Raw genomic sequence first — 22,063 nt, 5'->3', positions numbered from 1 at the left:
CAAGCAGTGTTCTCTGAGTTTAAGCCTACAAACAAGACACCTACATTTCACTCACCTAGAGAAGGGCCTACCACTGTGTCTGCATTGCTTTCTCTGCTTTTTTAAATTATTATTTTAAAGGGGAGGGCAATTGCTTTGGTCCTTCCTGGGAGTCACAGTCTTTCTGTCCATTAGGCTCTATAGAGAGGGCACCTCCCAAAGAAATACAGCTCCCAGGAAGCCTGCAAGAGCTCCCCCCCCCCCAATTAACAAGAGAAAAAGGCCAGAGAAAGCCACATAGCTAGGGTTGCCAGATACACGGGTACTAAAAGGAGGACATAGAAAGACAAAAAGGAGGACAAAGGAGGACATATTGAATATTTCATTTGAATCATTCCAGATTAAACCCACAATCAATACAATTTTATTACAATAGCTGCCAATAAATGTCTCTTAGTGAACCAACCAAGAAACAGTCATGTTAAAAAATAAAAATAAATTCAATGGAGGCTTTTTTTCAAAATACCGGGGGTGGACAGGCAGGTGGGGGTGGGGAAAGCCAGGGGGAAGGGGGTCCTTCCACATCTCCCCCTCCCATCCAAAATTGTAACATAAAATATACAAAAGCCTGACATTTTTAAGGTTTTTATCTTTGCCTGCCTGATGGAGGACATTAGGCTAAAAAGGAGGACATGTCCTCCTTTTGCCTGACATCTGGCAACCCTACACATAGCCTCAGAAGTAAGCCCTTCTCCAGAAAACGAAAATGTAGGCTTCTAACGGTGTGTGTTTGTGGGCTGAAACTTCCAAAATCCTGCTTGGGAAAGAATTCAGTTCTAGTTCAGGTTCAGCTGCGATCTGAGTCACAGTCCAAGCCAACAAAAGGGTCAGCAACATGTTCAGCATGCCTTCCGGATAACTTCACGAGATAGTATTTTGGGGCAAAGCAGAATCTTGTGACCATGAGAATCGTAGAATAATTGAGTTGGAAGGGTCCTATAAGGCCATCGAGTCCAAGCCCCTGCTTAGTGCAGGAATCGAAATCAAAGTAGAGCTCTCAGATAATTGCCCAATTTTCTTTTGAATGCCTCCAGCTATGGAGCACTCACCACCTCCCAAGGAAATTGGCTCCATTGTCATACTGCTCTAACAGTTAAGAAGTTTTTTTTTCTGATATTCAGTCTAAATCTGACTTCCTGTAGCTTGAGCCCATTATTATGTGTCCTTCACTCTGGGATGATTGAGAACAGATCCTGCCCCTCCTCTGTATGACAACCTTTCAAGTATTTGAAAAGTGCTATCATATTTGCCCCCCAGTTTTATTTTCACAAGGCTAAACATGCCCAATTCTTCCAGTCTTTCCTCCTAGGGCCTGCTTTCTAGTCCCATGATCATCTTTGTCACCCTCCTCTGGATTTGTTCCAGTTTGTTGGAATCCTTCTTAAACTGTGTTGTCTGGAACTGACCACAGTACTCAAGATGAGTCCTAACCAGTACTAAATAGAGGGGAACCAGTACTTCATGGGATTTGGAGACTAATGCAGCCTAAAACAGGATTTGCCTTTTTTGCAGCCACATCAGAGTGTTAGCTCATATTCAACTTGTGATCTACAACCATTCCAAGATCCTTCCCACTCATTGTGTTACTAAGCCAATATCCCCCATCTTCTAACAGTGCATTTGGTTTCCCCCCTCTATATTTAAAACTTTGCACTTATCCCTGTTAAAATTCTTTCTGTTGTTTTCAGCCCAGCGCTCAAGCCTATCGAGATCTTTTTGAATTTTGTTCCTCTCTTCCAAGGTATTAACTATTCCACCCAATTTGGTGTCATCCACAAATTTGACAAGTACTTCCTGAACAACCTCATTCAAGTTATTAATAAAAATGATGAAGAGCACAGGGCCCATGACTGAGCCTTGCAGTACCCAATTTGTTTACCACCACCCAGTTTGAGAAGTAGCCGTTGAGAAGCACTCTCTGAGTACAATTCTATAACCAACTGTGTAGCCACCTGCTCTATCTAGGCCACTGGTTCTTAACCTTGGGTTACTCAGGAGTTTTGGACTGCAACTCCTAGAAGCCTTCACCACCAACTGTGCTGGCTGGGGTTTCTGGGAGTTGCAGTTCAAAAACATCCGAGTAACAAAGGTTAAGAACCACTGAATTCTAGGCCACATCTAGTTATCTTACAAAGCGGAATATCATGGGGCACTCTGTCAAAGGCTTTGATGAAGTCAAGATATATTATGACTACAGCATTCCTACCATCTACCAAGGAAGTTACCCAGTCAACAAATGAGATAAAATTAGTCTGGCTGGATTTGTTCTTGACAAATCCATGTTGGCTTCTAATTATTATTGCATTGTTGTCAAGGTGTCTGCAGAATGGTCACTTTATAATCTGCTTCAGAATTTTCCCAGAGATTGATGCCAGGCTGACTGGTCTATAGTTTCCTCGTTCCTCCTTTTTGCCCCCTTTGAAGATAGGGGCAATGTTGTTAGCCCTCCCTCAGTCATCCAGCACTTCTCATGTCCTCTATGATTTCAAGATAATAATAGATTATGAGCTACAGAACCAAACAAGAGAAAGGACCACAGCTTGGCGTCTCCCATGGCAGCTTGCAGTGGCTGACTAAGATATCCTTGAACTTGTAGTCTTACAAAAACAGCTTTTAAATGTTATGGACTGTGGGGAAAATATATGCTGTTATGCTGTTACAATGTATATAACAATGGACAGATTTGAGGTTGTCTGAGCAAAGTGATTCAGCTGTCTTATGCTGCAGATGACATGGGGCACACAGCACTGTCTAAGCTAGCCTGCTATGTGCCCCACAAGCTACCCTACTTTTCAGAGTTGTAACTTTGTTAGTCAATGCAAGCATTCCAACAAGAAACAGAAAAGAAAAAAGAAAAAATGGGGGCTTTGCGATGATCGCTTCCCTGTGATCATCGCAAAGCAAATTTTCCCCATAGGGGCCATCGCTAATCGATCGCTCTGGCGATGGCCAAAACCCCATCGCTAAGCGATTTTGTTGCTACACGGAGCGATCGCTAAGCGAGGCACCACTGTACTATATTTTAATGCAAGCTTTTGAGGAACACCACCCACTTATTCAGATATGAGTTATAATATAGAGACAATATAGGAAAACATTCCCTAAGAGACAGTGGTGGATGGCTGTATTTGTAACAATCACCTTGTAATGTTTTTGACCCCATGCTTGGTGTTCAGTTCTTTTGAAGCTAGGTTCTGTAAACAGCAACATGATTAAAGGAAACAGCAGATCCTACTAGCCTAAAGTTCAGTTAAAGGTGCTGTCCTGTTAACACATGATGAAATAAGATTAAGCTGTCAGTCCAGTCAACTTTTGTATTGGGGGGGGACGAAGGCAGGGCATGATCTTGTGTTGCCTCTCAGTTAGCAAAATCTCTAGGGCCAGCCCTGTCTTTAAAGCTGGAGGCACCTTCAAAGATGATTCCTAAGAAGCTCAGTGAGGTTTAGTTGCTCTGTTGAAACAGGAAGTCGTTTCATACCACTTCCTGTCTGGGGAGGAGCCAATTGCCAACTTGAGTGGGAGGAGTAGCACAAACCATAGCAGCGAATTAAAACTACTTAACAAGTCAATGCTTCTGTCCCTCACCAGGTGTTAGTCATGTGAATTTTAGATATTAGTTGGTGCACAATGCAGGGATACAAGAAGCAACTCATTAACTAGCAAGAATTCACTCATTAAATACCACTGCACTCACGTTGGGGTAATTAGACCAACCAATAGATTCTGGCTATCCTGGGATTCATAGTTGAGAGAAGTAATTAGAATCCTTGCTAGAGAACTCTAGAATTACAACAAAGAATTCAGAGTACAGTGGTGCCTCGCTTAACGACGAATCTGCATAGCAATGTGTTTTTTGCGATCGCATTGTGATGTTTTAGGTGGCAAAACATCACATTGCGATGATTGGTAAGCATTTCGCTTACCAATCTTCGCATTGCGATGTTTAGAAAACAGCTGACCGGCGGTTCCAAAATGGCCACCGGGTACAGAAAATGGCTGCCCGCAGCGTTTTTGTGCCCTGCCCTTGCTTACCGAGGCGGCAAAAATGGCGCCCAGATGGGGAATCTTCGCTTACCGGTGAGTTCCCCCCCCATAGGAATGCATTAAACTGAGTTTAATGCGTTCCTATGGGGTTTTACGTTCCGTATAGCAATGTTTCCGGATAGTGACGTTAATCCTGGAACGGATTAACATCGCTATGCGGGGCACCACTGTACTTCAACAAACCACAAATCACTGGATTCAGTAGGACAGAACCATGGTAGTTAAAATATTTTAACTAAAAGATTTTTAGATGTCAGGTGAAAGGAAATGCTGGTTTGCTCTTTTCAATCAGCCATTTTCTACTTACAGGAAGAGGAAGAATTTTATAACTGGGGAGCTGGAAGGGACCCTCGTGATCAAGTCCAGTCCCTGTCAAGGAGGCTCACTAGGGAATTGAACTCCCAACCTTTGGCTCTGCATCCAGATGCCTAAACTACTGAGTTATCCAGCAGTTCAGGAGGAGGAGGATGAAGATTTCTACTTTTCATTCTCTTGGCTGCAATCCTATTGCGCAGCTCTGCATACATAGGAGTGATTATGTCATCACCAGCGGCAAAGTGCCACTGATTAAAGGCAATTTCAGGGTTTGTGCAACAAAGTGGCATGTGCCCCAAAATCCCCAGAGGAAGCCTCTATTAAGGGGCAATTTGCTGCTGTTGCCGACATCATCCTACTTATGCAAGCGAAACTACACAACAGGACTTTAGGCCATGTGTCTCTGCTGGAAAAAGCAGCTGGGGGGGTGGAATTCTGAGCAAGAAGATAGCCAGAGAAGGGAACTAAGCTGTTTCTCCTGCTTCACACTCAAATTAGCAGCCTTCCTGTGCCAACTTTTTGTGACAAACAAGACATCAGCAAACCTTTGGGAGACTCCCATGTAGACGGGACCTCCATCTAGAATCTTAAAAAAAAGAGAGCTCACAACACGCATCACCAAGTTGAAATGTGCTAATGTTTTAGAAAACAAAATATTTTGCTTTTGTAGCCTTGTGTGATTTTACCCTTTTCTCCTCAGCAGGAAGTGATTCATCCTCCCAGGGAGAAACATTAAAAAAACTGAAGGAATAATATTATCCTTTTGATGCCCGTGGAGGATAATTCTACTTCCAAGCAAGAGGGGCCTTGGGATGGGCATCGCGCCCTCTTTCATTGCCCTCTCAAACTACAAATTTGGTATTCCAGTCCAAAAAATAACATGTTGCTACAAGAGAAGCTGCCGCATTCATTAAAACAACTCAAAGCCTTTTATACAGCCCATCTGCCTTTTGCCTGACCCTGGATCGCCCCCAAGTCAAACTGCTTGCATTCTCTCTTTATTAATTTTTCATTTTTGTTTGGTCTGAAATGAAAAGAATGTGGCAAAGTTATCACAACTCCCAGATGCCTAAAGAATCCTTAGGAGTTATTTTTTTAAAAAAAAAAAATCTTCCCCAAGGTCTGGAAAGAGATGCACAGAGGAACAAGGGAGATTCCAGTTCATGTCATGCAGCTTTCTGAGACATTCTGGAGGGGAAGATACCGTGGCAAGCATGCTAGAGTTAGCACAGTGGGAGTCTGGACTCCTGTAGCACCCCTAACCTAGCCAATACCCCATGAGAACTGACAAGACAACGCAGAAGAACTCTACTCCTCAAACATGTCCCAATTCCCATTTTTTCAGGGCATTAGCTAGGCCAGGAGAGCATAGCACTGTACCTTGGCTATTCAAAGCATGTGCTGACCTATGTTCTTTTGCTTCAAAAGTATCGCTTTCTGTGTACAGCTGGCAAAACTCCTTTCTGAGAACTACAATACCCAGAATCCTCCACCAGCCCTGCTAGCTGGCAATTCTGGAATTTGGAGTCCAAAGAAAGAGACATTTCTAAGGTTCGGGCTAAAGTTGCTGTGTGCGTGCGTGTGTGCGTTTGTGTGTAAGAGATTGTCCCAAGGCTACATTGTTCAAAGGTTATTATGGGACACAGTGTCACAATGGGGCAAGAGAACACATTAAGAAGCTGACCTACTTAAAACCAAAGAGGACTAACTAAAGCTCATTCTAGCGCTGACACCATAAGAACATAAGAAGCATGTTGCTGGATCAGACCAAAGGGCTGTCTAGTTCAGGATTTGGTTGCCACAGTGGCCAACCAAATGCTCCAATGGGAAACCCATCAGCTGGTCTTCCCCGGCATGTAGGGCCAGTATCCTCTAGACATGGTCTAGAGGGGCGGGGTATAAATTTAATAAATAAATAAAATAAATAAATAGAACCATGGGCCAGTTTCCTCTTGGGAGCAGAAAGGGAATCATGCAAATGGCCTTCCCTGTTCTGGCAGGTTGTATGTTGTGTGACTGATCATACAATAAGCACCAGACTGTCTGTGCAAAGGGAACCTATTAGAAGAAGAGGAACGCATTCCATTCCACATTTTCTAAACTGAATACTGATGGTCAGGCATAAAAAAACCACGGGGGGGGGGCTCAGTACAACCTCTGACGTGTTGTGATGGAAAGTGGAGATCACCCCACTGAACAGAATGGGGCTGTACCCATGTGCTAGGAGGCAGTGGAACCTCCTTGTGCCAGTTCAACTGTTGGCACAACTAGGTGTTGCACAAGAGGAATGAACTAAGAAAATAATGACTATACTACTCAGATGTGTCCTGCCTGGGATGCTGGAGACCATCAGTAGGCTAGCCTTAACCTCCTTGAATGTACCCAATCTCCTTTTAACACTACCCAAGTGGGTGGCCATCACCCTATCCTTTGACAGTGTGATTTACCTTGTTTAACTATGTGCTGTGTGAAGGAGGACTCGTTATAGGAGTTATTTAGTCTGAGCCGCTCCAGCAATTATTTGCAGAACCCTTCCCCCCCCCCCTTGTAAACGTGGGGAGAGAAAGAAAACAGAGTTGCAAGAAGTCGCTTAACTGGTATTATCAAGGCCAGCCCAAGTTGTTTAGTTCTTGAAGGTGTGCAGTGTCACCCCCACCTCATCCCACCCCCATTTAATATACAAATGGCAACTGGAGTGGTGACTGGCAATGGGAAAGAATATTTCGCTGGACTAGAAGGCTACAATTTAGATTAGCTGCTCCAGGACAGGTTGGATAGCAATTCGCTATTCTCTCCTGCAACAGCTGCTTCCCTTCCACCCTTCGTCTCTCTCCCTTACTACTCCCCCACTGATATGAAGTGGTTGCTTTATTCTGCCTACTAGTAGCCCTAGACAGCTGAGTTCTTGAGCAATCCAGTTTCCCTGAAATAAGTCCTTTAATTATATTCTATAAGTAAAATAGAATTTGAAAACCAGATTTCAAAATCAAATAATGTACAATTTAGGATACATATTCTTGTCCCACCACTACTTCCAAAGATTATCTGCACTCGGAATATCTTTCTCTTTCATTGTCTACGAGCTTTGCTAAACCAATTATATATGTTAATAGCCATTTCAGTTAGTTTGCAATTACAGCCAAGCTGAGATGTTCTTAACATCTGTCTTGGAAGTCTGTTTTTGTTTGTTTTTATTTTAGACAGGGCATTTAAGTTAATGAGGGACAAAGAAAGGGCAAATTGGCATTTTGGTTGCACAAAAATTATCTTGAAGCAAATTCAGAGTGAGGGAATGAATGCAAAACAGTGATCCCAGCTCTCACTCTGCATTTTCTAGCGAGAAGTACTCAGTAAATGGGACTGGAAAGCAACAGGTAGAATAAGCATAATAACCTGGCAGGTTATTTACCTGGCAGCAGCCAAAAAACAACAACAACACAACATCATTGATGTTGCTACTGTTGTTGTTGATGATGATGATGATGGGGGGGCAAGAGTGGTTGCAAAAAAATAAATCCTGGCACCAGTCTGGATTTGAGAGAGAAAATGCTGTAGAAGAACTTTTCTGTTCCATTCTAACTGCATATACTATCAATAGTTCTACCTGTTCTGGTCTCATTAGTGCATTACTTGCTATAAAGATAACTTTTCCCCCTGAACCACATTAAAACATACATCAGATAGAAGAGAAAAAAAATAAGTCTTGACCAAGAAGGAATGAAATGGGAGAGCTGAAGCATTAATGTTTTGCTGGGAAATGAGGACAGCAGCTAGAGCTAAAGCAAATGCCTGCAAACATTAAAATTCATCAGATTTCCTCAGAGTTTTGAGTAACTGAGATCTATAGACTATTTTTGGCAGCCATAAAACAGGAAGACCAGAAACTGTCAAGATTACGTAGGAAGCGTTCACGATGTGTGTCCTGTAAAGACTTCATCCCGTTACATTTCTCCTGTTAACTCTAGTAAAATGCCATTGCATGCGACCCAAGAAACATTCTGATGGATCGTTGAAAACCACTCTGAAAACCCAATCATGTACCGTTTTTTGGACACAGAAGCCCCAAATTTAGCAAACATGAGAGTATTAAAAAATGTTTTGCAAATGTTTCAAGAGGAGTTTTAGGGAGAAAGTTATTTGAGCGCTAGGAGGTGAAAGGAACCTCCGCTTCCCATCCAACCTACACATCACACCCGGGACACAAACGTTTTAATACTCACTCATCTTGGTCTCCGATTGGTCCGTACATGTACCAGTTATCATCATAAGCAAAGTTGCCACTGAGGGATGCGTCCTCATTCGCCAACCCTTGGGAAGACATTGCCTTTTCTTCTTTCAAACAGGACAAAACTAGAGAATAGAGATATATGTTTATATCTGTCTATATTAACAATCCTTGCAGATTTAACCCTAAGAGGTACTTAGAAGCATATGTCCAGCAGTTGTTCCACTTTGACTGCCAGATTTTAAAAACTGCTTTTGGGCTGAGCTGCAGGGAGCTGTATCCACCACGTCCAAGACCCTCTTTCTTTTCATTGAGCTCTTTTTCTCCCTCTCCACCTCCGCCCCCCAGCTTTATGGAACTCGGTTCAAAGTGACTTTGCCCTGTTTCAACAGCTGATGAGAACAAAGGAGGAGGGGGACTGAGACGGGTGGTTTTAAAAAAAAATCCCCTCATGAAAGACTGGGTCATGACTGGAACAAGGAGATGAAAAAAACTCAAGATACGTTTAACAGGGTTTCTCCCCACCCACTCTCAGTCTCAGTGTTTTCATTGCTTAAACAGAGCCGACGTGAATCTCTCGGTAGTAATTCAGGGGTCAGGACTTTTCCTTATTTCACCAAAGGGTGAGGAAGGATCGAGAAATCCCCAACGTCATCATAATCGTACATTTTAGACCTGTGAAGTTAGCCAGTTTTCAGATTATTTGTATTTTGCCTGGCACGATGAAAGAATCACAGAAAAGCCATTTCTCCTCTCTTCTGGATGTTTTGCAAATGTGCCAGTAATCTGAGTGTAATATTCTGTAAAATAAAGCTTTCGTTGCAAATGACCATGTGGATGTGATTTGGTTTGAGTTTAGAAATCCATCTTGTTTGATTTAGAGATAGAAAGAGAACAGCTCCTAGATCACCATCCTGTGTTTTGAATCCTGAAATTCATGTGGGTGGCCTTAGTTTGATTGGCATTTCTCAGCCTAGTCTACTTTGCAAGGTTGTTGGTGATAAAATGGGGAAGGGGAGAGGCATTTACACCATTTTGAACTCCTTAGAGAACAAGTGGGAAATGGTGGTAAGAAAATGGTTAGAATTCTGCACCCATGTGCACAAGAGTAGGCCCCGTTGAATTCAATGAGATTAACTTCCATTTTCAAAGCAGAAATAGAATCATAGAATTGACGGATAATTGAGTTGGAAGGGGCCTAATACGCCATGATCTCTAAACAGCCCCCACCACCTATGCAGGAATTGAAATCAAAGCAGATCTGATAGAAGAGAATCTAGAATATGGGACTGCTTTGCAAATCCTGGCTCACGGAGAAGACAGAGGCTGACACATTCATTCTCTGGCTTTGCCTATTAGAGAAACTCATTAACAAAGATTGGATAAGTGACTTTCTTTCACTACAGTTCCTAGAATCTTGTTGGCTGGGGGTGTTATGGGAGTTGTAGCCCAAAAAACTAACTTGTGCAGGTTCTTCCTATCAGACAGCAGGGACAGGAAAGACACTTCTTTGCTTGACAATGTCCCCCCCACCCCTACCCGGAGAACTCCTGCCAAGGAGAGTAGAGAGCACTGTTCTAGACAGACCAGTGATCTGAAGACCAGACTAACTTACAGATAGCACATCATTGGAAGAGGAAATTCTTTAAGGCTGAAAGATGTCTGATTGGATATCATCGGCTTTTAACATCTTCTGAGGTTTGTAAATTAGATTTCTCCGTTTGTAGTCGGTCATCAGGATTCATTTGCAAGTCTGATGGGCTATCTGCCAGAACCATATCTATGTGATGCTGAAAGTGACATGATTTCAGCTTCTAATGTGCTGCCTGCAACATATAGTTTAGCCTCAACCCTGCCTAAGGTCAGATCCTATACAATGGTGCCTCGCTTAACAATTACCTCGTTAAACGATGAATCTGCTTGATGATGAGGTTTTTGTGATAGCTTTCGTGATCGCGAAACAATGTTTTAATGGGAGAAAATCGCTTGACGATGATCAATTCCCTGCTCTGGAAACCGATTTTTCGTTTAATGATGGTTTTAAAACAGGTGATCGGTGGCTCTCAAAATGGCCTCCTGCTGTGCAAAATGGCTCCCCGCTGTTTTTAGGATGGATTTTTCACTTTACAGGCACCTGAAAATGGCCGCCTTATGGAGGATCTTCGCTGGGCGATTAGGTATTTAGCCCATTGGAACGCATTGAACCGGTTTTCAATGCATTTCAATGGGCTTTTTTATTTCGCTTGACGAGGATTTTGCTCTACAGCGATTTCACTGGAACGGATTATCCTCGTCAAGTGAGGCACCACTGTACTATGTAGTCTCCAAAGAAGCCTGTTGACATATTTAAGCTACCATCACAAGGTCAGCCAAAAGTTCTGGTGACATGCCATGCCATGTCATCATAGAATTTGATACTGCCAAATATCATAGAATTTTCAAGTTCAGCATTTAAGAGCTCTTGGAGATAACCGCAGAGCCCATGCTCCCTCTTAACTGCATGGTGCACAACCATGCGGTGCCGCATCCGTGCCGCACACTTGCAGCCAGTGTTGCCGCCTATTTGGTTCCAGTCTCGGCCGGAACCCCTCGCACGCAGGGCGGGGGCCCCACCCAGTGCTGGCAGATAATTAGAAGAAAGATATGCCGGGAGGTAATTAAGTGCAGCTCTCCCTTCAGAGCAGATTCCTACGGCTGCAAACTCTCTGATGAATGGGACAGTCCAAAATATGTTGCTGATTCTAATGAAAGAGGTGATGGATGCTGACGGGTTGCTTAGCTGCACCTGGTGTCAGCGTTGGCAGAGGGGCATTTCCTACCACATTTAAGGGCAGTTGGTTACCTTCTGGGGCACAACACTCTTCGTCCTCCAACCAAATGGGACAAGCAGGAGACTGAGAAAGAAAAGGCACGGAGTCACCATTGCTGCCACCCTTCCAGCATCTGCAGTTGGAGGCAGTCGCTTCACTCTGCCTAATAACTGAGCTGGCCCTGTTTAGAGATGATCTTCCAGGTCTAGCATAAAGAAATACCTCCAGCAAGGAGAGCACCTCATCTCTTCCCATTGGGAAGTTTCTCTTTATACTCAGCTGAAATCTGCATCCACATCTACCAGATCTAATCCTATTCTCTGGAACTGATTTGGGGAAAGTTGGCTTTTTTTTTTTTTGCTTTTTTCCCCCCTTTCCTTTCTGGGATCACGCAAGGAGCATGACCAGTCACCATGCTGGCTGGAGTTCGGATTGAAGAAGTTCTGTTTTCTTTTAAAATTACACTTTGACTAGCTCTGGTTTGGAACAAGAAAGAACAAATCCTTACTATCTTCTGCCTGATAGCCCTTCAGATATTTTAAGATCGCTATCATGCTCTCTCTTAATCTTGGTACCAGGCAGTTCCCTTCCCCACAAACTGAGGTCACAACCTTCCTTTATACGGCATTTCAACAGTACGTTAATTAATTCCTGTTATCTTTCTGTAGGGAAGGCAATTTCCTTCATCTGACTTATTATGGGTAGAATCATTTGCAGGCTTTGGGTGCGGTGGAGGTTGGGGAGAGATTTGCAGATCCAGCTGCCCTGGATCATTCTGTTTGATTTGTCTTCTTTTGCACAATGCTTAAAATTATTTTTGGACGGAGGGCATTAAAATCCATAAGCTGCTTGTTCTTCTCTGACAACATTCTGGGGGTGGGGTGAGGGAGTGGGCAGAGGCTGAAGTAACTGCTGAATATTTGGATTATAAATCCTGGGAGCCTCCAGCAAGCATGGTTGAAAGAGGAGCATGCCCAAACTGTGGGGAAGGCTGGCACAAGCGTTAATGGGGGTGGCACTTTCTCTTCTTGGCATCCCACTCCAAAATTGCTTCTTAGACAGTTATGTCACATCCCTCTTTCCACTTCATCTAGGATTTACAAGTGTCACATTTTGGCAAAGGAGAGTTCATCCACAAAATATGTGTGTAAGCCTCATGGTGTTGGCTCACTGTGGGATTTAGAGTGCCAAACCGCACAGCTCCAGTGAACCCAGATTTTGCAGGCTCAATGAGACAATTTGATTAGCAGGCATGACGATGACATCTACAGATGCCCATACAAGGCCGATGACTCCAGTTCCATTGGGGCAGACAATCCAATCCAGGTGTTAATTCACACTTTACAGGAGCTCTCCGTGGTGCTGAGTTTAGTTTGCAGATGGGAGTCCAGCACCTCAGATAGTTCTGGTAAAGGTTTGGAATTAAACCCAGTATGGCATCACCACCCTGCGAAGCCAGAATCAAGGGACTTCATTGGCTCACATTCCCCTCGTGTAGCGGTTCCTTGAGCCTTCTTGTGTTCAACACAATTGCCCCAGTAGTAGGAGAGAAGTCAAAAATAAGGAAAGCATTGTCTGATCGTAAGAAATTAGATGGATAATAGGTATGAGAACATTACCCTGATGGTACATTTTAAGCTGTCTTTCGAAAGAAAGGGTAAATGGCAAGTCTAAGATAGAGAAAGGTATCTTTGAGAACACACTGGACCAAAGAATTTGGTTTTAATCCTTAAACTGAGATTGCAATCACCCAAAGACCTGATTTCCTCCTGCGGCCTCCAATGTTGGCTTCAAATTCTTTACCCTCTGCAGCGTAATTTAGAAGGATAAATCAAAGAGCTATAGGTTTTTTTGGTCATAGTTAAACCTTGCAAATCACCAAGAGATTTTACATCAAAGAAAAAGAGCAATTTGTATGAAATTGGTGAGAAATTTGTTCATGCATTTATCCCTTTTCCTCCGAAAGCTAGTGGGGCATAGCGGTCAGAGTTGCAGACTAGGGAGATCTGGATTCGAATCTCTCCTTGCTTGTGAGACTTAACTGAGTGATTTTGAGGAATAGTCACACTCTTAGCTTGACCTGCCTCAGAGGGTTGTTGGGAGGGGAAGGAGAGAGAAGGTGAGCCGGGCACACCACACCACATTGAATTTGTTGACGGGATAGTGAGATGGAAATGTAGCTAATAAATAAACAAATTAATTGTATATTCATGATAACCATGATCAAATCAAGATCAGCAAAACACTGGAAAAAAACCTGGTAGAATGAGGAAGGTGGCAGGATGTGGGGAAGGAACTTAGATTAAATGGCTGTGGACTTTTTCTCAATTGGTACTTTAGACAAGACGAGGAAAAATGTTTTTAAATTTAAACTAAGCAATGCGGTGATGGTCTAGCAGAGTAAAAAAAAAAACAATAATTTCACTTTCCATGTTCTTCTGCCAAGGAGCAGGGAAAGTGTTCAGTTTGCTGATATCCTGAAGTGGCTCACTTATTAAGCCAATTCACCACATCAGAAATTGACAATGGAAGGAGCGCTAGACTAACTATAGTCACCTGCTGTTTGTAAGTCATTTGGATGCAAAGATTGCACCACCTCTACCTGACCTCAGGTGACCTTATTTAGACCACACCAGTCTGCTCCAAAAGGGCCCTGAGACTCCTGGCAGTCTTCAAGGTGTCACATGACTTTTTGTTTCATTTTTGTTACAGCAATATTAATGTACCTATCTCCTTCAAATGTGTTGGATTACAACCCTCGTGAAAGTTACTCCAAGGAAGTGAGAGTCAGATATGTTTAATGTACAGTAGTGCCTCGCATAGCGATTGCTCCGTTTTACGGTGAAATCGCTTTGCAACGATGTTTTTGTGGTTGCAAAAGCGATCGCTTGAAAATGTTCCCTATGGGCTATTTTCGCTTTGCGATGATCGCAGGGAAGCGATGATCGCAAAGCCCCCATTTTCGGCCAGCTGATCAGCGGTTTCAAAATGGCTGCTGGGTAAACAAAATGGCCTCCCACTGTTTTCAGGCATGGATTCCTCGCTTTATAGGCACCGAAAATGGCAGCGCTATGGAGGATCTTCGCTTAAAGGTGAGTTTTAAGCCCATAGGAACACATTAACCGTGCTTTAATGCGTTTCTATGGGCATTCTATTTTCGCTTAGCGATGTTATCTCTTAGCAGCGATTTTTTCAGAACGAATTAACATCGCTAAGCGAGGCACCACTATATTGTTCTGTAAAGCTTGCTGTTTTTTCAAAAAGCAGTTCTCAGCATGACATATGGGGGATGTTTTAGATTGGGGTGTACAGTGTAGCCTGTAGGCCCTAAGGTCAGTTTTACCATACTCCACACCCTGGAGCCCTGACTTTTTCCCTTGAAGTTGCAAATCATGCAATAATCTGCAATTTGGAGGCAAAATTGTAGGCCACAAAAGGAACTTCTCAAAGCATAATTAAAGTGGCACCATCCCCAGACAAGAGAGAAGAATCAGTAGCGTATCAGCTTGTGGAAACAGGACCCCTCTCTCCTACAAAGGGATGAAAGGAAGGGCACACAGCAAGGGCCTTGTGAGATCCAAATTCTTCTCTCCTCTCTCAGCAGGGGAGTCAACACTCCGCCCTGGCCTGGCCTGAAATCTGATCCTTTTGCTCTTCTGTCTAACCTCTGCCTGAGAAAGCATAAGCTTTGATGGGAGGGGGGACTGCCAAGGAGGAGACGGATGGCTGCAATAAAGCCCCTATGTGGGCTTCATTTCCCCCACCATGGATCACTCCCCAGAGAGCATTTTGCCTCTCATCAAAATGAAAAGAGCAACAGGGAATTAGGAATTGGGGGGGGGGGAGAGAAGAGGACTGGAAAGTGGAAATGAAAACATATTGCATGTGGCTTTTAATAATAATAATAAAAAAGATAAGAGATTTTGAACAGCTTTTGATTTCTTTGAGCAAAGATGAGTTCATCTAATTGTTGCAACAAGAGGTGGAGGGGGGAAGCACACCTGAGTCAGCAGGATTAATTTACCATTTGGCCTTGTTGGTCTGGGGATCATGGGAAGTGCAATCGTATGCTTCTGGAGGGCCGCCAGGTTTGGAAAAGTTGCCCTACAACAATGGGGTGAGATCGTTTGAGCTCTGAGGGAGAACAGACCCAAAGGAACTTTGTAACTCATACTGCTGAAACTGGAAATAGAAGTGGCACTTTGGGGGACCTACAAATCCCAGAATCCCCCATGGCCACCACAACCCACCCTTCTGGGAGGAGGTGTCCCTTTGCCATGCTCTGACCCCAGCCCTCTCCCCATTCTCTCTCCCCCCCCTGCTGCTTCCTGCTTTCCTTTCAGACAATCCTCTCTCCCATCCTCTCCCACCCTACCCCCCCCATCAGCATCCTGCCCCTGCATAGTTAAACAACACCCACTTCCTAGTTCAAGATTGGGACATGATTTGGCCAAGTGTATTGAGCGGACTCCTGCCCATTCGTTAAAACTTTGATTGGGTCTTGTTTCTGCACCCTTATGTTGCGCTACTTTGCTTCCACCTGTGCTGTTTGTGCAGGTGCCAGTAAAACCAGCAGCTGCAAGGGGGGGAGAGATTATGAAGCCCCAAGCTGCACCCCTATTAAATTCCAGGGCATCTGTTGCTGGAAAAGATGGGTCGAGGGATTGTGTGCACAGTGACAAATCTCTCTCTCTCTCCTTCTGGCCCAGCCAGGGCTCAAGTCTGTTTTAAGCCTTTGGCTTCTGAATCTTCTATTCCTTTGCTTCACTTACTACTCCATGCACTAATCGATGCAGGCAAATTAAAGAAGCAAAAACAAAACTGGAGGCTTGCCAAAAGAATTTGATTCATGGCTTGCTTCCAGGATTTTTTAATGGGCTGGCAGCATGCCTTCCTTGGCAAAATGTAGGCACAGAATCCTACTATTTCCGCATGCCGGTGTAGGTCAAATGGTGTAAGCTGCAGCAGGGACGTGCCACAAATTAAGAAGTCAGCACTGATATTTCTCCTTGCATATCAGGTTATGTGACTGCTGTGCAATATAAAGCAGTGGCGGTTACAAAGATATTTTTGGGGTGTAAAGTAACATTTAAGTTACTTGGGTGTTGTGAGTAACTTTAAAAGGACATTTTAAGGCATTGGGTGGTAAATGCTCAACTTCTACACCTTATCAGTCCTAAGTGACAAGAGAAGTATTCTGTTTTTCCATTCATATGCTTACGAATATTTCCAAGGTGCAATATCAAAACTGGCCATTAGAGGGAACCAGAAAGTAGTTGTCTGTACTTTCCCTGTTGACAAGACCCATGCAACACACTAACCCCAAGGTGATGAACTACTTGCATGATCAAAGCAAGAATAATAATTGTTGCAGCATGGCTACTGAGAAGTAATGAGTAATGCAGTGAGTTCTTTTTAAAATGTAACTGTTCTGAGCTCTGATGGTAACACACTGGTGATAGAACTCCTTTTTAGAATAGATTCATTTGCCTTATGGCCTACTAGCTAAAACATATTAATTTTAGTCAACTTTCAGAGAGTATGTAAGCTTTTCTTTTCTGCTGGTTGTTTTTATAGCTGAGTGAGGCAATTTGTGAAGAAGGAAGTGGGGACATCAGTCTCAGATATCAGGGGTTGCTTTCCCACCCCTTCTTAAGTCCCATGTGATTGCTAGTGTCCTTGTATTTTAAGTGTGCTTTATGTTGTTGTGTTCTTTGGGTCCCTTTGAGGAACAAGAGGATACAAATAAAATAAAACCAGTCTACCTAGCCATGAACAACATTCATATTAATAAAAATAAAACCTGAGCAATCTAAAACCAAGTCAGTAATTCAGAATAATCACCATTATCAAAGCAACAGACAGCAAAGGGAAAAAACGAAACAAAAAGAAAGACTGTGGATGTTGCCTGGAGCACATTGTAGGAAATGTGGAGGTGAATGAATGAATGAATGAATGAATGAATGAATGAATGAATGAATGAATGAATGAATGAATGGATGGATGAATGGATGAATGGATGAATGAATGACTGGTGCCACCAAGTACTAAAATGATTAAAGAGTGCAATCTAAACAACATGGTAGTAAGGGACTGATAACATCTGTCAAGTTTTGCTTCTTTCCTCACTAGCTTTTTTTTTTTAACCCTCAGGCTCTTTCCATTCCATTTATGGGTAGGGAAGGGAGAGTTATGATAAGTCCAAACCAAACTGAACCAGGTTCCAAACCATCAGCAGCAAGTAAATTCCGTGGACACAGCTGGTTCCAGAATGATATTGTAACTGCGTGCCATGAAGCTTCCTAAAGGGCATCAGCCTGTTTGGGGGGGGGGGAGAAAAAAAAGGGGGGTTTGAGGTGACTACAAATATGATTGAAAACCCATACGTTCTCAGCTTGATGCTCTCCCTGGATGGGTGGGTTTTATTTTAAATCTCAAGTCTGCAACTTTAGATATTTAACGAGAAACAAAAATTTGCTCTCATCTCTCCTCTTGAAGAAATGCCATTTCAAAGACTGGGGCCACATATCAGGAGCTCCTGTTCAGCGTTCCCACCAAAGGGCACACAAAAGGTAGTGGGGGATGGGGGGTGGAAGCTTTGCAGCTGAGCTTGGGAAAAAGGAACATTTGCAAACAATTTTCAGTCCCCCCTCCCCCGCTTTCAATTCACTACTGGTCATGTTGGTTGGAGGATGCTGGCAGCTGGGAGCCAGAAACTACTTTACCTGGGTGGTTATGCTCTTTGAAAATTGCAATCCCCAGTTTAGAATGTTCTTTATTCCCTTCAGTTTATACTATTGCTGCAAGGTAGCCAAAAGTTTAACCATTAAAATATCTTTTTCTTCCTTCACTGCACCCCCAAGCTGGGGAAAAGCTTCACCGACTGAATTGTGGCTAAAACAGAGAGAGAGAGAGAGAGAGAAAATGATTTGTTTCAACTGTAGTGCTGAAGGAGAGTTTTGTGGATATTTTGGTCATCCAGAAAGATGAACAAGTAGCTCCTAGATCAAATCAAGCCTACACTTTCTCTGGAAACAGAAATGATGAAATCGAGGCTGTCATACTTTGGCCAGATCACAAGAAGGCAAGACTCGCTGGAGGTGCCAACCATGCCAGGAAAAGTTGCAGGCACCAGGAAAAGAGGAAGACCAGATATGAGACTGATTCATTCCATAAAAGAAGCCATGGCCTCGCCTTTACAGGAGCTGAGCAGGGCTATCCAGGATTCATTGGGTTTCCATAAATCAGACAGTTTGGTGGAACACAAGAATAACAGTAATATGCTCTTTTCTTGAATTACATCATAGCCTGATTTATGTACTGCTTCAGAAGGATTATCCTTGTTGCTGATAAAGATTAGCACTGCCCCCCCCCCTCATTCTTTAATGAACATTCATCAATGGCTAACTAACATCCTGAAGACTTAGAGCATTTAACCTCTGGGTGTTGAGGAAAGTCTGAAGCATGTTTTGGGTACATCAAAGGCACAGACAGAGGGAGGAAGACTGACTGAATAATCCTTAGCCTCTCTTGAAAGAGGTCAACCAAAAACCCCACAGCTTTCCTACAAAGATTCAGGTTTAGTCACCGTGGGTGGGAATCCCATCCGTTTTTCCCTTTCCTGACAGCACAGAGATTTACTAGAACAACAAAATAAGCTGATGAAAGAGGCAACTGTTCTGTTCTAAAAATCAGAATCTATTTAGCCTTAAACCCACAACAGAAGAGAGATTTTGAACCAAAGAGCTTGAGTAAATATGCCCAAGGAACCTGGCTGAGATTTTTAAATAAATAAAATAAATAGTGCTGCTCCATAAAAGATAAAGATATATATATTCATGATCAGGTGATAACTGTATTAGGAACCACTAAAATTATGTCACCAACAATAGTATCCATGATCTTTTCATGCATCTTGGGGAAAAAAGCAATTTTGGGCATGGCGGTGGAGGGGTTTGGGGACTTGTAATGCAACAATTAGCATAATTATAGATAAAAAGGGATAAGGAAGTACTGTGCATTGATTTAAATTCAGGTGATTTAAAGTGATGCCCAAAAGATAAAAGGCCACTCTCTCCTCTACAAATATTTCACCCTCTCTAGCCTGAAAGCAAACATTACTAATGCTTCTTATTAAAAACCGCAAAGATGGGCCCATGTTCTAATTAGTTGCCTCATTTGCCCTGAAGTCAAGACAATGCTGGTTTTTGCTCAGGCGCACTATCTTTTCATGAAATCCCTCCCCTGAACTTTGTCCCGAAGGACTCCAGATGGCAGGTGAAAGTTTCCTTAAGAGAGCAGTCCGTTGACAACAGCACCAGTGCAGTACAACTTTTGAAAAGCGAACAAGCACCAAATGAAACAAAACAACCAGCTTTTAAGATGCTTGGAGCAACTACTTAGGAATTCACCTGGGAAAGTAGAAGGACAACACTAGCCACAATGAAACCACTGTCTTTAATTTTGTTAATAGTTTCCAAAAACCTTGGAAGGAATGGAGATTACCACCCTCTGTTTCATGTATAGGCGGTCGGAGGGAAAGAAAGAGAAGACTTCTTTATAAGCAGAAATTCTTCCAATACTTGAGCACTAATTAGTCAAGACCTTTTCTGAAGGGCTTTGGGATGTGTGCGAATTTGCAGTGTACTTGGGATCAACTGAACTGCAGCTTTCGTAAGAAACTGACTGCCAGCTTTCATTATACAATCATCCAGGCTGTTTAAATCACTGTGAATTTTAAATAGCTATTGTTCCATAAAGATGGAGGGGAGGGTTTCTAATTGCTTGTGCATTACATCTCTTTTTTGTTTGTTTGTTTATGAGAGACTAACAGCAAAGTCCTACAAAGATATTTTCAAAAAGAAATCTCATTGAGTTCAGTGGGGCTCCTGCCATAGGAAATGGGCACTAGATTGTAAAACCCCCCTTCAGTCAGTGGCCAGGCCAAAGGTCATTAGTAAAGGGAACACAAAAGGTTTAAAAAGACAAGTTTGGGGGAAAACAGAACGTTACCTGATTGCACTCAAGATCTCCAAAGACAAAGGCAGCTGCTATGCAAAAAACTTTAAAATAAAATAAAAAACCCAGAAATTAAGCAAAGCTAATTTCTCACTGCAGGCAGGCAAAAAATCTTGACACATAAGAACTCCAGATTGTTCAAAGGCATAATACAGCCAAGATCGGTAGCCAGATTCCTCGCACGCTGTTCATGCGTCCCGTCCCCCAGAGATCCCCAGAAATGTGTGAGCCCCACAGACAAAAGAGGAATGGTCTGGAGTTGAAAGCTAAGTGGTCTCTCTGGATGCCAGCTGTGGCTGCTGTTCCTGCCACGGGTCTCATCTGAAGGGGAAGATCCCAGCGCAGGGAGATAAAACCCTGCTCGGCAAACTTAAAGGCAAAGTTCAGCAGCTCTGCACTCAAGTGGAGGATCTCTCCTATAGCCGAAGAACTTTATCCCCTCCTCAGCTAGAAGGGCTCGGCTTGAGGCCAACCCCGGGGCTCAGAAAATTAAAAACAAGCGCCAGCCGATTCTGACTGCCTCGTGATTATTCACCCACACCGTACTGCAAAGGCAGGTGGCCATGAAATGCTTTCTGCATCTCACTCTGCTCAGGGGTTTCCATCCCCACTGAGAGGACAAAAATCCTCCCCCAGCGTAGAAGCATTGTGTGTTTTGAGCCAGATGGAAAAATCCACACCTGCAAACCTTCTGGGCCAGGAGTGGGGTATCCATCACCATCCTGAGGCTGTGGGACTCTGCCTCCCGTCAGCTAACCAGAATGTTTGGGGATCATAGGCACTGTAGATCAGCAACCTCGGGAGGGCTGCCAGTAGCCCATCCCTGCTTCTAACCTTTCAGTCTCTGGTTGTTCCAAATGCCGTAAGGCCAGATGCTAAAAGGAGAACCATTGTTTTGATTGGCGTCAATGGTCTCGGCCCCTTTTAAAGAATAAAGCATTGCTGGCCACTTAGGATTTTCTGGGCAGACGTCAAAGAGGCGAGCAGCAACACTCCTGCCTTCCCGAGGAGAGTCCCTGAACATCTGCGGACCCAGGAGAACACTGTGTGAGAGAGACAGCGAGGGCTGCCTCCCCCCGGCTGCTGCATGCTCTACCTGTGGGACTCTTGCCCGTGAACTCCCATGGCTTCTACCTTTTAGCAGGACTAGGGCCTGGCTGTAAGTCGGCTGCCTCCACCTTCCTCTCCCACCGAGACCTACCACTTTGCTGGGGGAGAAGCAACAGCTTTAAAAGCACAGCTCCTGGGTGGGTGTTCGGATCTGGCACCAGAGAATATTGTCCCTTTGTGGAGAGACGTTGGGGTGAGAGGCAGACTTTTTGCACAAAGGGACTTTAAAAAACAAAAACTGCCCGCATGCTGTGTTCATCCACATTGTTCTATGGATAAGGGTCACTGTCCGCTGTGGGAAAGGTGTATTCTTTAAATAGGGAGGATGACTAGGGGGAATAAGGCGCTGCCATCGGAAGAATACTGGGTAGAGGGAGATACGGCGAGGAGAGACAATTATATTATTATAGACGTAGGGGAAAGAATAGGATCCCAAATGGTCTCTCGGCTCAAAGTCTGGATAGTCTTGGCAATGGTGCCCTCCCCCTCCCCAATTCAAAAT

General features: G+C 43.6%; 1 protein-coding gene across 3 annotated transcripts in view; it reads right to left on the bottom strand.

Moving 5' to 3' along the window:
* Positions 1 to 20,772, bottom strand: part of STRA6 (signaling receptor and transporter of retinol STRA6) — a 60,047-nt gene extending 39,275 nt beyond the window's left edge. For 2 of the 3 annotated variants that reach the window (XR_013538994.1, XM_078381086.1), the window contains exon 1: positions 8,619 to 9,139. Coding sequence is in view for 2 of the 3 variants with exons in the window: in XM_078381086.1 (XP_078237212.1) it covers positions 8,619 to 8,719 (101 nt within the window). In the remaining variant the exon portion in view is untranslated. Of the gene's footprint in view, positions 1 to 8,618; positions 9,140 to 20,445 lie in introns of those variants that run through there. The other variant, XM_020803835.3, reaches the window with a different exon arrangement.
* Positions 20,773 to 22,063: the final 1,291 nt, after the last annotated feature.

Source organism: Pogona vitticeps, chromosome 12 (genome assembly GCF_051106095.1).
Source record: "Pogona vitticeps strain Pit_001003342236 chromosome 12, PviZW2.1, whole genome shotgun sequence".
Lineage (NCBI taxonomy): Eukaryota > Metazoa > Chordata > Lepidosauria > Squamata > Agamidae > Pogona > Pogona vitticeps.
Note: the sequence above shows the minus strand (reverse complement) of the source record. Positions and strands in the feature narration are given on the sequence as shown.